At 44.5% G+C, this 16077-nt stretch overlaps 1 protein-coding gene across 1 annotated transcript in view; it reads left to right on the top strand.

Annotated features, from left to right (window-relative positions):
- Window positions 1-9246: 9246 nt before the first annotated feature.
- Window positions 9247-16077, top strand: part of KCNH6 (potassium voltage-gated channel subfamily H member 6) — a 119174-nt gene continuing 112343 nt past the window's right edge. The window contains exon 1 of the mRNA XM_063132091.1: window positions 9247-9324. Within this exon, the coding sequence (XP_062988161.1) occupies window positions 9249-9324 (76 nt within the window). The 5' untranslated portion in view covers window positions 9247-9248. The remainder of the gene's footprint in view (window positions 9325-16077) is intronic.

Raw genomic sequence — 16077 nt, 5'->3', positions numbered from 1 at the left:
TTGCATTCTGCCTGATGTGAGGATGCTGGAGGCATCACCTGCTAATAATATGAGAAAGGAAACTTGATGAGAAGAGGATTCTTGGCAACATGGATTAAGTTGGACTAGGACTTACAACTAGGTGACCCTAGTAGAATGCAGATCTAAGGGATTTTTGCAACAGTGCCCAATAATTTATTTCTACCATTCAAATATAGCAGGTGATAGGGTGACCATATGAAAAGGAGGTCAGAGCTCCTGTATCTTTAACAGTTGCATAGAAAAGGGAATTTCAGCAGGTGTCATTTGTAGATATGGAGAACCTGGTGAAATTCCCTCTTCATCACAGCAATTAAAGCTGCAGGACCTATTCTAGAGTGACCAGATTTAAACAAGGGCAGGGTACCTGCAGCTTTAACTGTTATGATGAAGAGGAAATTTCACCAGGTTCTCCATATATACAAATGACTCCTGCTGAAATTTCCTTTTCAATACAACTGTTAAAGATACAGGAGCCCTGTCCTCCTTTTCATAGGGTCACCTTAGCAGATGATAAACAAAGGATGCTAAAGTGAAAATGGGCCAAGTGATCGCAAGGAATTCCAGCAGCAATGGGAGCAGATGGGCCAAGCGCTCTGTAGGTGGGTGAACAGAAGCATGGAGTAAAGGGGCAAGGATCAAACCAAGGAGTTCAAGTGGGTGAGTGGAGCTACCGCTTGGCGTGGTTATGAGATGAAGAAGGGTCATGATAGGATGGGTGAAGAGGCATCACTAAGCCCCCAAGTTCTTGCGTTAAAAAACCCCCAAAAGACTGCTTTATTTTTTGTGAATTTGCACAAAGCAGCAATGCCTAAAGCTGTGGCTGGGCTGAAACAAAAATGCATTATTTCAGCTGCAGCAGCAGATTTGCCTTCTTAAACAATGCAGCAAAGAAAGACAAGGTTACATAAGTAAGAGAGAGAAAAGCAAAGGCACCACACTGAGATGGTTATTGCCCTGGCATTCTGGCCTGGACTACAGAAAGAATTTGCCCCTCTTTTGTGTTTGTGAAGTACCCTGGAATATTAATTGAGAGAATCCCTGGAAAACTCAATGCAGAGATGGTAGTGGACTGTAATTCTCTTAGACCAATTTCATGCCTGAAAAATCATGCAGAACAAAAATAAGCATAGCCTTAGAGTGGTCATTCTTTTTCTAGCCTTGGGGCAAGACAAGGAGGGGAGGAATGTAACTACATGGTTTGTTTTTTTTCTTTTTAAAGGTCACTTTGAAGGAAAACAGCAGAAGTAAGTGTCTGCAATGGCTCTGCAGCCAGGTGTGAGGCTTGAGTGGCTGTGAAGTTTCAGGAAGTTGTCTGGAATGGAAGGAATTTGTCAGGTGGGGAGAGACCATCAGACCCCAAAGATCCCAGATTTGATGCAAGGTAGGGTGACCCTATGGAAAGGAGGACAGGGCTCCTGCATCTTTAACAGTTGCATAGAAAAGGGAATTTATTTCAGCAGCTGTCATTTGTAGATATGGAGAACCCGGTGAAATTCTCTCTTCATCGCAACAGTTAAAATGCAGGAACTATATTAGAGTGACCAGATTTAAACGAGGGCAGGGCACCTGCAGCTTTAACCGTTGTGATGAAGAGGGAATTTTACCAGGTTCTCCATATCTACAAATGACACCTGCTGAAATTCCCTTTTCAATACAACTGTTAAAGATACAGGAGCCCTGTCCTCCTTTCCATAGGGTCACCCTAATTGACAGATACTGATTTTCCAGTGTTCTGGATCATGCGGAGAGCTCCCACAGTTAGTGGAGGCTCTCTGTTTCACAAAGCCACCCTCCCTGCATAAAGGGCTACAAATGCAATGATAGGGGGGTGGCTAGCATACTCCCCCTTCCTGGTGTGCTTATGATACCCAGAATCAGAATAGGGCTACAGTATGCCTGATTGGACCAAAGATGGGGAATGTGTGGCCTCCACATGTTGTTGGACTGTAACTCCCATCATCCCTCACCCAGGGCCGGTGCCAGACTATTTTGCCCCCTAGGCAGGCGAGCCATACTGAAGCCGCCCCCTGCTCCCGCTCCTGGCTTGGAAGCCAGGACACTGGGGTTGGGGGGCGGGGCGGCAGCTTCAGAACTGAAGAACTGAAGCAGCCCCCTGCGCCTGCTCCTGGCTTCAAAGCCAGGACGCTGGGGTTGGGGGACGGGGCTGAGGCTTCGAAGCAGCACGCCGGAAGTGGCTTCCTGGCGCGCTGTTCTGAAGCCTCCACCCTGCGCCCACTCCTGGCTTCAAAGCCAGGACGCTGGGGTTGGGGGATGGGGTGGAGGCTTCGAAGTGGCGCGCCCGGAAGTGGCTTCCGGGCGCGCCATTCTGAAACTGCTGCTCCGCCCCCCAACCCCAGCGTCCTGGCTTCGAAGCCAGAAGCGGCTTCCAGCCGGGCGCTGGCTTCAAAGCCAGGACGCTGGGGTTGTGGGGCGGCAGTAGTGGCTTTGGAACAGTGCGGCCGGAAGCCGCTGTAGGAGAGCAGCTTCCGGGTGTGCTGTTTGGCGCCCTCCTTTGCTTGGCGCTCTAGGCCGTCGCCTGAGCTGCCTTTTGTCAGCGCCGGCCTTGCCCTCACCACTGGCTATCCTGCTAGATCTGATGGTAGCTGCAGTCCACCAACCACTGGAGGATTACACATTCGCAGCTTTGATCCAAATTGCAATTCCATAAGTCAATTGCATAAGAGGTTTGGCCTTAAAAACTTTAAGTGCAGAGGATACAAATTGACCCCCTCTGGTATAATAGAACCTTGTGATTGCAGCAGCCGTATTATTGACTGTTGCTTTAGCCCTATCTCTCTGCAAAGACCAATTAAGGCCACAGCTAGACCTAAGGTTTATCCTGGGATCATCCAGGGTTCGCCCCTGCTTGAGCACTGGATCCCCTGTGTGTCACCTAGATGAACAGGTTTGACCCCTGGACGATCCAGGGATAAACCTTAGGTCTAGCTATGGCCTTAGTGTTTTATAAAACTATATACCCAAATATTTATAGCCAGAAACTTGTTAAAGGTGGTTACCATTCACAGACCATCCAAAGGCCCTCTTGCATCATGAAAAGTCCAGCACTTTGGATTTATCATAATTAATTCTTAATTGGTTGGTTTCACAGTAGCTGCTGAATGCTGCCAATAGACACAAGAGGCCAACCCTGGTTTGTGAAATTAGAACAGCATCGTCTGCATAAAGTAAAATGGGAATGTTCAAATTAACCAGCTTTGGAGGATGAGAATCAATGGTATTCAGAGCAGTTGATTAATCACTCAAAAAATATTAAATAAAAATGGGGCTAAAGCACAACCTTGTCTTACGCCCCTAGTTGATACTATTGGTTTGGACAAACTACCAGTGGGGCCACATCTGATTTGAATTTCAGTCTGGTGATAAAGATTTTTAATTAAATATAATAGCCTTTTATCAATACTCATCACTTTCAATTTTGTCCATAACTTGTTCCATGGAATTGAGTCAAAAGCAGATTTCAGGCCTATGAATGCAGTAACTAGTTCAAGATACCAGCCACTTAGCTATGCCCTAAGTTTGAAGGGATTCAAGCAGGCCAATTCACTCTTCCACTACCACCGATTTTCCATTTTTCTTTTCTAACTCTCACTGTGCGGACTTCATTACCTCAACATCCAGTCATCCTACCTCTCTTCTCCCCCTGCCCCTGCTTTTGTAACAGCTTGGCTGATGAAGAGATCTGGAGATTTTGAAAGCTTGCACATTTTTGGTGACATTTAAGTTGGCCTAATAAAGGTGTTGCCTTAATATGAATTATGGGTTGTTGTTGTTGTTGTTGTTGTTGTTTATTGCCCGCTAGGCTACTTCTGCTTTTTATGTGACTTGGAGAACCCCAAATTTAGCTGTTCAACAGTGTTCAACAGGAAGAGGATTTAAATTACTTCAAGCTGGGACTTTATTCTCTGAGGATTTATCCCCTCCATCTGTTAGGTAAAGCTACCCAATTTGGCTTCTACTGACTTTTTAAAAACGTAGTAGACCATCTAAAATTATCTCTAATTTTGTTAACATAAAGACCATCTAATGCGTCTCTCTACTGCTGTTTTCCACAGAACAAGGAACCTGAGTGCTTCACCTAAAGATGGAGACAGCTCTGAGTAACAGCTGGGTTTTATATTTTCAAAAATGTTTGCTTGTTTGTGTCTTCACGCCAGAAATCCTCAGGGCAGACCCTGGTTTAACCGGAAACCACACAACACCTGGGGAAGTCTAGTTGGAATGCCTGCAACATTCCTGCATTGAGCAGGGGGTTGGACTTGATGGCCTTGTAGGCCCCTTCCAACTCTGCTATTCTATGATTCTATGATCTTGAGACTCTAACCATGCAGACTTCATGACTTCAATATCCAGCCAGCCTTTCCTCCTCCACCCTCCTCTTCCCTGCCCCTGTTTTTTGTAAAGTCTTACCTGATCTAACAAAGAATCTTATAACACCGTAAGGAGTCTTGTGGCACCTTGAAGGCTAACAAATGTATTTTGGCATAAGGTTTCATGGACCATAGCCCACTTCTTCAGATGCATGGAGTAGCACCAAGAGTTTCTGGATTTTATACAGTATTTAGGGTGGTAGCAGGAAAATTGTAAACAGTGAGATCAGAAAGAAATTACATGCAGAAAGTACTGATGGTGATAATCACATTGTGCACAGTGGTCATTCATAGTATAGCTGCTGCTAATAACAAAAACGTCCTGGCACTGCTTAAATTAATTAACCCATGCAGAGTGGTTGAAAAACAAACAAACACCTTTATCCTGATTTCCCCCTTCAGTTTTGTTTAATATTGCCAGTTATGACAAATAAATGTCAGATTTATTTATTTAATTTATTTATTTCATTTATATCCCACCTTTTTTCCTCCAAGGAACCCAAGGCGGCATACATAATCCTCCTCCTCTCTATTTTATTGTCACAACATCAACCCTGTGAGGTAGGTTGGACTGAGAGTCTGTGACTGGCCCAAAGTCACCCGGTGGGTTTCCATGGCCGAGTGGGGACTAGAACCAGCATCTCCCAACTCCCAGTCCAACACCTTCACCACTACACCACACTGACTCTTTGTGTCCATTTATTCTTTTCCATAGAGACTGGCTTGTTTGGCTTACAGCCAAAGTTGGAATACAGCTGAATTTGTTGGAATACGAATCTGAACAGATATAGTTGTGTTGTAGGCTTGGCTGTGAACCTTTTGAGTGGACTGGTTGTGAAAACTGATGGAACTTCATTAGGGCCTCCTGCCTGTAAGTGCAGATAATAAGATGTCATCAATGAAGCTCAGGTAGAGAAGAGGCTTTTGTGAACAGGAACTGAGGAGTGTTGTTGCAATTTGGCAGTGAAGATGTTGGCTTGCTGTGGGGCCATGCAAGTTGTCCATGACACAGCCATTGATCTAAAGTGGTATGTTCAGGCCTCTGGGGAGGGGGGATACATTTCAGGAGTGGGGAAGGGATGAAGAACAGCTTCCTTCTTCCTGGACCCAGGCCATCCCTTGCTGTGGCATGTAGTGCTAGAGCAGTGGTTCTCAACCTCTTTTGCTGCATTCCCCCTTTCACCATTGTTCAGAATATAATTCCCCCCCTTCCCAAGATAGTCTAACTCAAAAGGTGCATTCCAAATAATATGCAAAGAATATTAAAAATATTTTATTTTTTTCTATATTAGTCCCATTTAAAGGGGCAACGCAAAGCATGGCCCCTTTTACATTCTCAGCTCCCATGCTTTTTGTTGCCCCTTTAAATGGGAAGCTTGAAACTTCTAGGATTTCGAGGGAGGGAGGGAAAAGAGAGCAAAGGCCTGGCTTTTGCAGACGACATGACACTTTTCTGGGACTTTTTAATAACATGTGTAGGAAGACATTATCTACAGGACATCATACTTTGCTGAATAGTGGTCCCAATTCCCCCCCTGGAACCCTAAAATTCCCCCGGGGGGGAATTCCCCCCTTGTTGAGAACCCATGAACTAGAGGGCTTGCAGTCCCTAATCTCAGTACTTTATGGGGGGTATGTAGTTCTGGAGAGGAAAAGTTAACACTGAAATATAATCGCTACTCCAGGATATTTACTATAAGCCAAGTGCAGGCAACTCATTTGGGCTTTCAGGAATATCTGGCATTTCAAGTGTCCTGAAATGCCAGATATTGGCACACACACATGGGTGTGCCTACACATGGGTGTAGGAGGCATGGCCAATCACAGAAAGTTGCACCCCACCTCTCATAATGCATAGATTCCAGAGGAAATCATCCCCCATTGAACTCTGCAATGTAGGACAGGCATTCTGGACCTGTCCCTATATCACCACTGATGTCAGGAGGGCATTGTGCAGAAAACAACATGCTTTTAGTATGGAAAGAAATAAGAGACATGAAAGTTAATAGAGAACAAGACAGAAAGAGAAGCCTTCTCCAAGACTCCACTCCAGGGGAGGAATTTAGATTGCAGCTTGGGCCAAGGATGCTTGAGTTCAATATACTTAACTCGGTATATCAAAGTCCTAAGTAAATGTTCCAGCCAAATCCTACCAGGATTTATTCTAAGCCTTTCTCCTTGCTGCAGAACCAGCTGATGCAGGTTACAATCCACAAGCACCTCTACCTGCAGATTTTTTTTTTCTAGCCAAAGGAGAACAGAAAAGAGGGAAGGGGAAATGATGGAGGGAAAGAGGAAATGGAGCATCGGGATGAAGAGAAAAGGAAAGAGACAAAGGCCGTAGCTAGACCTAAGGTTTATCCCAGGATTGTCCTGAGGTCAAACCTGTTCATCTAAGTGCCACACAGGGCATCCAGTGCTCAGGCAGTGATGAACCTGGGATGATCTGGGATAAACCTTAGGTCTAGCTACGGCCAGAGACAGGCAGACTGGAAGGAGGAAAAATAACAGAGAAAGAAGGATAGAGAAAGAAGGGGAGAGAAGAAAAACCCCTCTTTAGACAGTTCTCTGTGTGTTTCTTTAATTTACAAGCCTCAGGAGTCTCCCAAACCTCAGAGTCCCCCAAATATGTGGAAACTCCTCACTTGATTGTGGGTGACTTTTCTGATAGATGTGGCACTGCCAAGTTCACTATGAATGAATACAAGATGGTACCTCTAACAAAATGTACCCAGGTCCTGACAAGAGGGCTCTAGATCCTGAAACAAGATCCTTGTGATCTTATTTGGGGCTTGCTATGCCAGTATATTGCAGGGACAGAGTTTCTGGACAGTGTGGAAATCTGTCCTTTCCCTTTTTGACCATGCATATAATGCAGGGTAGTGCCTTTTTAACCACGTATTGTGCATCCCCAACGCTGACCTCCATCCCTCTTTCCAGGATACTCTTTAACTGGCTTAAGCGGGCCAATCCCTCTCCCCCTCCCAAAATGATGTGAAGCTGCCCTCAACATCCCTATGGCTTGTAAGTGTGCAGAAACCACATTAATTTTGGTGGCCCCATTTTGCATCCCAACACACTGGACTACTCAAGTTATGTATTTTGTGAACCACCCAGAGAGCTCAAGCTATTGGGTGGTATAGAAATGCAATAAATAAATAAATAAATAAATGTATTGCACCTTTTTTCCTTTCCCATCCTTATAACACCTTCCCTTGCTGTACTATTTCAGGTTTAGGGCTGGTTGCCACACCCAAATATGAGCAGTCAACCCCACACATCATTGCTACACATCAGGAAAGGAGGTATTTTTGAAAAAAGAAGGGGGGAGGGAAAATTGGCACTTTTCCTTGTCTCTTTCCTAAAATCCCCTATTACAGTTCAGGAAGCAGTTAAAAGAAGCCTCATGGTGTACACCTCCATGACTCTAATTCTGCCCCAGATACTATAAATTATTTGGGGTTCATGTTGGCCAGTCCCTTTCCCTCTTTCTCCCCCAGTTGACGCCTTCAACATTTTGTGTCTCAGTTCCTCTGAGATCCTGGAAGCCACCCAGCACAGATTCCTATGGGGCTGTACACTGACGTCCACATGGGGAGTTCCCTATGTGGAAATGACTACCAGGTTCTTTGGGTGTCCCCATTTCACTGTCAAACTGCTCACTAAAGTTTGCTGAATTGCTATTTGTATCAGGTTAAGAAGATTGAAAGGAAATGTTTTATCGTGTCTTTTTTAAAAATGGAAAATGTAGTTCCTTACGAACCCGATAAGCTTGACTGCACAAACTGTGTCGGGCTGCACGTTAGAATAAACACAGTTTATTCTATTACAGCATCATGACAACCGCTTCTACTGTTGATGTTGTTCAGATGGTGTACTAAGCAGTGAGGGATCTGTGAAGGACTGAAGATGAACTGTCCGTCCCCTAAGTGGTTCGGGTTGGAATCCTTTGTTTATCCCCCTCTCCTTTCCGGATTCCAAGCAAGTGGCTTGTGCCAAACGGATAGTAAAACCTGGTGTTGTAAGTTTGCTCCCCTGTTTCCCCTCTCTTTCCACTTCCCCCTCCTCCCACTCTTGCTCTCTTTCCGCCCCCGGATTAGCAGACTATGTAACTCGGGTGGCATCCTCGCCTGGACGGGCGCTTCAGCACCATAGCCTGCGAACAGCTCCTGCCTGCAAAAACGGCTGCCTGCCGCTGGAGCTGTTCAGGAGCGGCAGAGTTGTGGGGCGTGGGCGGGGGGGGGGGAGAGAAGGAGACCCCTCCCACATGCAGGGCCCCCTCCTTCCAGCCCAAACCTTCTCTAGAGCGTCCGTCGTGTCGATCTGTTGAGCAAAGCGACTGCTGTTCCTTGCGAGTTCTTTCAGGTCCTTGTCTATTTAGCATCCCAAGAAGACAGAAGGGAGGTGGCTGCTGGCCATTGTCAGGTGAACAGCTGTTGCTGCCGACAAGTCTTTTCGGGAGCCACCTATGGAATGGGACACTGATGACTAAGCACCATCTTTCTAAACAACAACAACAACAACAACAACATCAAGCCAAAACGGGCGCCTCCCTCTCGTGCTTCTCTTATCCCCTCCTTTCACCCCGCCCCCCCTTTGATGGACTTGCATTGGCCACGAACTAAGGAAGCCTAACCGAGGAAGAGAAAGAAGGGGTTCCCCCTCTTCAAGGCTGCCGAAGCAGGGGGGCCCAGGAGGCAGGGGGCTGTCCATTAGCTGCCCCTTGGGTCTGCATCTCCTGCCTCCCCCGCTTCATTGGTGAACATACCAACCAGCTGATCTTGCTGTGCAAAGCGGAACTTTTTTTTTTAGCCATTGGTTGTGAACGAACATTTGAAAATGCCTGTCCGGCGGGGGCATGTGGCCCCTCAGAACACCTACTTGGATACCATCATCAGGAAATTTGAAGGACAAAGTGAGTAGAATGTCTCTCTTGCCTTTCCTTCTCTGTGCTCACTTTCCTTGAAGGTCAGAACCAGTAAGAATAAAAGCTGGTTTTCCTTTCCTTTCCTTTTGCCGGCCAATATTGATGTGAAATGTGGGGCAGGCAATGGATGGACTCAGAGCTTTGCTCATGATAGTTTAGTTACTTCTTAAAACTTCATGGATATTAGGTTAGCCCACTTTCTGGGGTATTGCCAAACTCACATCTACATTGTGACAGCGTGTTGAAAAGGGGCTAATTCAGTTTTTCATTGTGTGCATGTAGACCTGAAATCATTGATTTTAATAAAGCCCTCTTCGAGTTTATCAACGTAATGTATAGGATTAAACAAATAATAATAATAATAATAACAACAACAACAACACTCTCATAGGACAGAAGCTTGTTCACTGGGGATTTTTAGGGAGGAGGGAATGTTGATCTAGAAATTAACTGGATAGAACAGTGGATATTAGGGGCATAGTTTTTGTTTTTGTTGTTTTTGTCATGCTCCCATCCTTTTTTTTTTTTTCCTTTTCCATTGAAAAAATATTGCTGTTCAGTAGAAGTTATTCCCACAAATCAAAACTGTTCACTTCAAAAACAAATGCGTTGTGTTGAAGATTTGAATTGTTATGTTTACCACCCTAGAATCAATTTTTTGATGAAGCCATGGCTTATAATTTTAAAAATAAATAAATAAATGGTGTAGTTCTTCACACTACTGCAGAAAACATCAGTTATCTCAGCTGTCTGACTTCATGTGGACCACCATTATGTACCCATCGGGAATGGGACTGCCCACTTGCACGAACTTCTGCTTTTCACATATTTGGCACCTATATAACCTCAAACCCTTTTAAAAAATGACATTGCATTGGTCACAGAAAATAAACTGCTCAAATCAACATTTTGTTATTCAAACCTTTGGACATATGAAGCTCCAATATTAAAAAATAAATGGCTGCAGTCTAGAGAACTGCAGGAACAGCAGAAGGCTGTGTACATATTACCGCGCTTGCACTGCACGGGGATCTCAATAGAATGAGGCATGGGTTTCTACATGCATTAGGGCACTGCACGATATGGTCTCCCCCTCTACGGTAGCAGGCTTCTGTGCAGACTGGCCTGAATAAATGTGTTCCCTCTCCCCACTTTGCTAGTTGCACTTGCTGGGTTGGATCTCCTGCACATAACTAGAATTCCCCAAGGAGCCTATGTTGATATCATAACATGGTACAAGAGAAAGAGAAAGAATTGGGCTCAAATCCTAGTCAGCACTACCACAGTGACTAAGGCCATAGCAAGACCTAAGGTTTATCCCTGGATCATCCAGGGGTCAAACCTGTTCATCTAGGTGACACACAGGGGATCCAGTGCTCAGGCAGGGGCGAACCCTGGATGATCCCAGGATAAACCTTAGGTCTAGCTGTGGCCTTACTGTCTTACCCTCAGCTTCCTATCTCTAAAATCAGAATGGCATTAATCTAATTCACAGGGATGCTGGGAGGCTAATTAAGATAAATGTTACAAAATTATATGTGAATTATAGAGACTTGTGTAAACAGTACTTCCATTTATCTGAACCACAGTAGGTTGTACTGGTATAGGAATAAATTATTTGTACCCATCCCCTGATGAAATAGGTAGGCAGAAAGTTACTAGCTGACAAAGGGAAATTGCTTTTTCACATGAGTTCAGTTACGCCTGTGGAACACATGGCCACTGGAAGCCATTAGCCTAAATGGCTGTTAAAAAAGATCAATTATGGGGGCTGCATTTGTGAAGTGTAATTTACCAAATGCTTGAATTAAAAACTGATGAAAAACATAACCAACTCCCCCAGCTTTTGGCTTTAAATAAACACTATGGTTTGGATCATATTTAGAGTAGATTCACTGAAATCAATAGGACAAGTAAGACACAAATCCCATTGGGTTGGATCTTTTCTGTGGGTGGAAAGACTCTGTTCACAGAAAGTGCCTCTGCCCAATTTGGGGGGAATCCCCCCTTCCCCCACAGCACAGCTCACCCCATTCAGTAGAGTCCTACATCGACTGTGTAGCATTTTCAGGGGTCTGGAGGGGCTGGTGTGGGGAGAAGAGGAGAAGGTCTGGCTCTGTCAACATGGTTGCATGTGCCTAAATCTAGACCCAACTGAGGCAGGTAACAATTTATTATTATTATTATTATTATTATTATTATTATTATTATTATTATTATTATATCCACTCTAAGCATGACTAAGCCTGGATCCATCTCTCTATATATACATGTGTGTGTGTGTGTGTGTGTGTGTGTGTATATAACAACAAGCCAGACACATTTCAACTGAATGAGTCTTTTCAGTGGCTCACTCTGGTAAGTCATGAGCATATTCCACATTCATCCTTATATAAATAATGTTATTGTCTGACTGTGTTAGCCTTCTATTTATCAGGGACAAAATGTCATCACGGAACTCAGAAGAAGGTACCAGACCTTGCAATAAACCTACATGCCAACTGTGCTCATTAATAAACGTCAGTGTTAATGTAAGTGGACACAATGGGGCTATCCACTGCATCCAGGGCAAATATACCTGAACATCATCAAATGTAGTGTATGTGATCAACTGCTTTGAGTGCCCAAAAGCCACTTACAGCAGCCAAACTGGACTGCCTTCAAGACAAAGACTAAATGGGCACAAATCACACATCAAACATAAGAATATCAATGAGCCCATCACTAAACACTTTAACCTCCCTCGACCTGAGGGTCGCAGTGCTAAAAAAGCTGAAATCAAGGGCTGACTTGGAACGTGAGATTGCAGAACAAGAGATGATAAAGAAATTTGATTGAAATTTAATCAGGAGCTCAATAGATACTATGATCTCTATACAGACTCTTGTGGTTTGTAACTTTCACTTAAAGAGATCTGCTTGCTGCAGATCTATCAGTTTAACTGTCTTTTCAGAATCAAAGCCTCAAGTTCTACATATAGCATGGGATGAAGTGAGTTGTAACCTATGAAAGCTGGAGCAAATTTATTAAACTATGTGAACAACTAAAACACTTGGTCTGTATAGGTTTTTAACCTAGTAGTTCTTTTCCATACCTATGAATTCTTCTTTGGTGCTTGGCCTAATGGCTTAAGAGTAAGTAGCTGCCCTTTTAAACAAAGGGCCCTGGCACTTCTCTTTCTGTGTTGTTTGTTTATGATTATGAGCCACTGAAGATGACCCATTAGACAGAAATGACTCTGAGAATGATTAAATAATATTGTATTCCTGTCTTGCGTGTGTCAACAGTGCATCTGTGACTATTCGCTTTTGATATAGAGTTTAGAGCAATATAATAAATCAAGAAGTTTTTGTGCCTCCATTTGGAAGTTCATACTCCTTAACCTGGTTTATTTACTCTGGACCTTTAGGATGACTTCTTATGTCAGTAAAGCTAGCCACCACTTGATGCTTTAAGAAATGTTTTGCCTAGAGCAGCAATGTTCACATGGAATAGACATTTTGAGCAGGGGGTGACAACTCAGTTTCAAGGTTTCTGGGATGAAATGAATTGTCTAGACCATCCTTCCCCAAGTTGGTGCCTTCCAGGTGCCTGGGACAACAACATCCATTTCCCATCAGTTCCAGATTTTGGGACTACAATACCATCAACCCTCATCAGTCCATCCCCATGGTGCAAGTTGTAGTCCAAAATATCTGGAGGACATCAAGATGGGGAAGGATGGTCTAGACCCATTTCAGTCCTGCTTCCAGCCTGGTTTTGGGACTGGTTCTGGAACTGTGACAGCTTTGATCATCCTGCTAGATGACTTTCACTGGATTCTTAGCAGGAGGGGTGCATTCCCTCGTTGGTTCTTCTGCACGTTTCAGTGACATTGGCATTGACATTGACCATGGCATCCTTCTGGATCTCTGGTGAGAATGGGCTTTGAGGACATTGTTTTATGGAGATTCCCGTCTGTCCTGGAGGTTCATTTCCAGAAGGCGGTGCTGGGGGACTCCTGCTTAAAACATTGGCCTTTGATCTATGGTGTCCCTGGAGTTGATCTAGTCATTCTATTGAACATGTATGCAAAATGCATGGGAGAATTTGCCCAGGGTTTAGGAGTGTGTTGGCACCAGTATGTGGATGATGTGCAGCTCGACCATTCCTTTACTTTGAAGCCCAAGGAAGCACTTGAAGTGCCTGAGGTGACAGTGGGCTGGATGATAGTGAAGAAGGTGACAAGGCAGAGGGGCTCCTGGACAGGAAACAATCCAGGTATAGGTATTTAGCCTTTTTGTGGGGGTGGGACAGCAATTCCCTTGGGAGAAAACCCCCACAGGTTTGTGGTACTGAAGTACTCCTAGACCTAACTTTATTCCTAAATGTTCAGAGAATGGCTAAGGCCAAGCATGAGTTTGCTCTACTTAGGCTGGTCCACTAACATGGGTGGTTCTTAAGGTCTGACTTGGCCATGGTAACACATGCCTTGGTTACATCCAGATTGGATTATTTTATTTATTTATTTATTTATTTATTTATTTATTACATTTTTATACTGCCCAATAGCCGAAGTTCACATTACTGCAATGTGCTCTACATGGGGCTGCCTTTCTCGTCTCTGGAAACTTTAGCTGGTCCAAAATTTGGCAGCTGCACTGATTGACAATGTCTTTCTGGTCACAACTGAAAGTGTGTGAATTACCTTCAAATCCCTAAATGGTTTAGGCCCTGGATATCTAAGGGACCAGTCTTAAGTAGGGATTTAGACATGCAAATTCCTTCTTCCCTTGATTTTTAGGATTTTTTTAAATTTCCCCCATGAAACCATCCCCCCCCACACACACACACATGATTCTGTGTTAATTCACGCCTGCACATTTATGGAGGGAGCTTTTATCCTTTACTTTGCAGTTGTGCATCTCCAGTTTATGAAAATAGAGATGGTCATTCCCTGACCATTTGCTCTAATGGGATGAAATGGGGGAATGCTCCTAAAAAATCAAGGGATAAATGAACTGCTTCAAACTTGGCATCTATATCCCTCCTTAAGAGCGATCACTGTGCCAACTTTCATCTCTTTATCTTTAAAAATGACAGAGATGTAAGCATTTTTGTTAATTGCCACAGATTACAATGCCACAGTTATCTGAAAACAGAATGGAGCTCCGAACGATCTCCACTCTGCACCATGGATATCTGACAGTTTTAAAAACATCCCCTAACCACACCAAAAGTTCAGAGTTCCGTCGGAGCACCATTGGATCCTTGGATTTTCGATGCCAAGCGCACACCTCTAGTATCAAGCTAGAATGGGGGAGAGGGCCTCTCCATCGCTGTGCCAACATCAGAGGCTGAAAGGGGGCAGGCCATGGGCAGATTTGGCTCTCCCAGATCTAAAGCCCCTCTTTTCCTGGACACATTCCTAGAACGGGGGGGGGGGGGGAATTAATGGAAGGAGGGAATTAAAAAGGAAGAACTGGTACTGGATAAATGGAGAAGAAAGAGGGAAAGCAATTGGCTCCTACTCCCTGGCCAGTGTGAGCACCACAGGGTGCAGGAAGTGGGGGCTTCTCTGCCATTCTAGTGGTGCAACTAGGGCTGGACCTTGGGGCTAAAGTCCAAGGCCATGCAGAAAGCAGCAGACAATGGGGCAGCAGAAACAAACCCCATTTTATTCCTCGTGTCATAATTGTGCTATGATTTACATGAGCTTGAAATGCAAAACTGCACATGTGTAGATTTTTCTTCTTCCCAAAATCAGGGTTGGCCATGTTGAAGTAGTAGTAAAGCATAGAATAGTGCATGTAGCAAGAGAAATGTTGCTTGTGTGCTTCATAACTAAAGTAATACACATGACAATCAACACCCCTCCCACAAGACCACTAAGTCTAGGCTCTCAAATTACCTAGCTGCAGCACTGGCCATGGATTTTCCCTCCCTGCCCCATAGGATTGCTTTGTCCATTGTTTTCCATTGTAAGGTGGTGTGTGTGTCTGTGTGTGTGCATATATATATATATATATATATATATATATATATATATATATGGGACTGTTCAGCAGCAGGTTCTTTACACAGCCTGTGGTTACAATCCAGGACTTTAATTCAATTTCCCTGTAAACAGAATTGTGCTGCCAACTTAAAAATCAACCTCCCTTTTCCCTGACCTCCCCACCCCACCCTACCCCACTACACACACACACACACACACACACACACACACACACACACACAGCTGCCCACGTTCTTACCCATCCACTCTGCTTTAAGCTCTAATTCACTGTAATATTGGTAAGCAACCTAATCCTCTCCTGGTATGTTTGCCAAGATATATGGAGCTGGGCCCAGCTGGCTTCTTTGCAGCAGTGCATTTGAATGGGCAGAGGGATACCGTACTGCTGCAATTGCCCTGCCTTCACAGGGAGTGTGCTCAGACAAGCACAGCTGTGGCCGAGCTGACGGAGGAATCCCCTCCTCCAGGGGCTGTATTTCTGGATGCCTTGCTAGCTAGGCGCACATGGCTAAAACTTTGGCTGTGTTCTGCTGCAACTACAGAGTTTTCAACTGGGCCTCCAAGGTCCAATTATCTTTACAACTTGCTTATTGATCCGGCAAATCCAACTGTGCTCTGAAACAGGTTTCCACGGGTTATACCAGCTGAGCAAACGTGTTCACTGGGATGGGGTGGAGAATCCATCCAGCCATGTGGAAGTGCACACACAATTCCAGGGGAAGGCCCATATTTTATTTTATTTA

The sequence above is a fragment of the Elgaria multicarinata genome, chromosome 1, assembly GCF_023053635.1.
Source record: "Elgaria multicarinata webbii isolate HBS135686 ecotype San Diego chromosome 1, rElgMul1.1.pri, whole genome shotgun sequence".
NCBI classification, from domain to species: Eukaryota; Metazoa; Chordata; class Lepidosauria; order Squamata; family Anguidae; genus Elgaria; species Elgaria multicarinata.
Note: the sequence above shows the minus strand (reverse complement) of the source record. Positions and strands in the feature narration are given on the sequence as shown.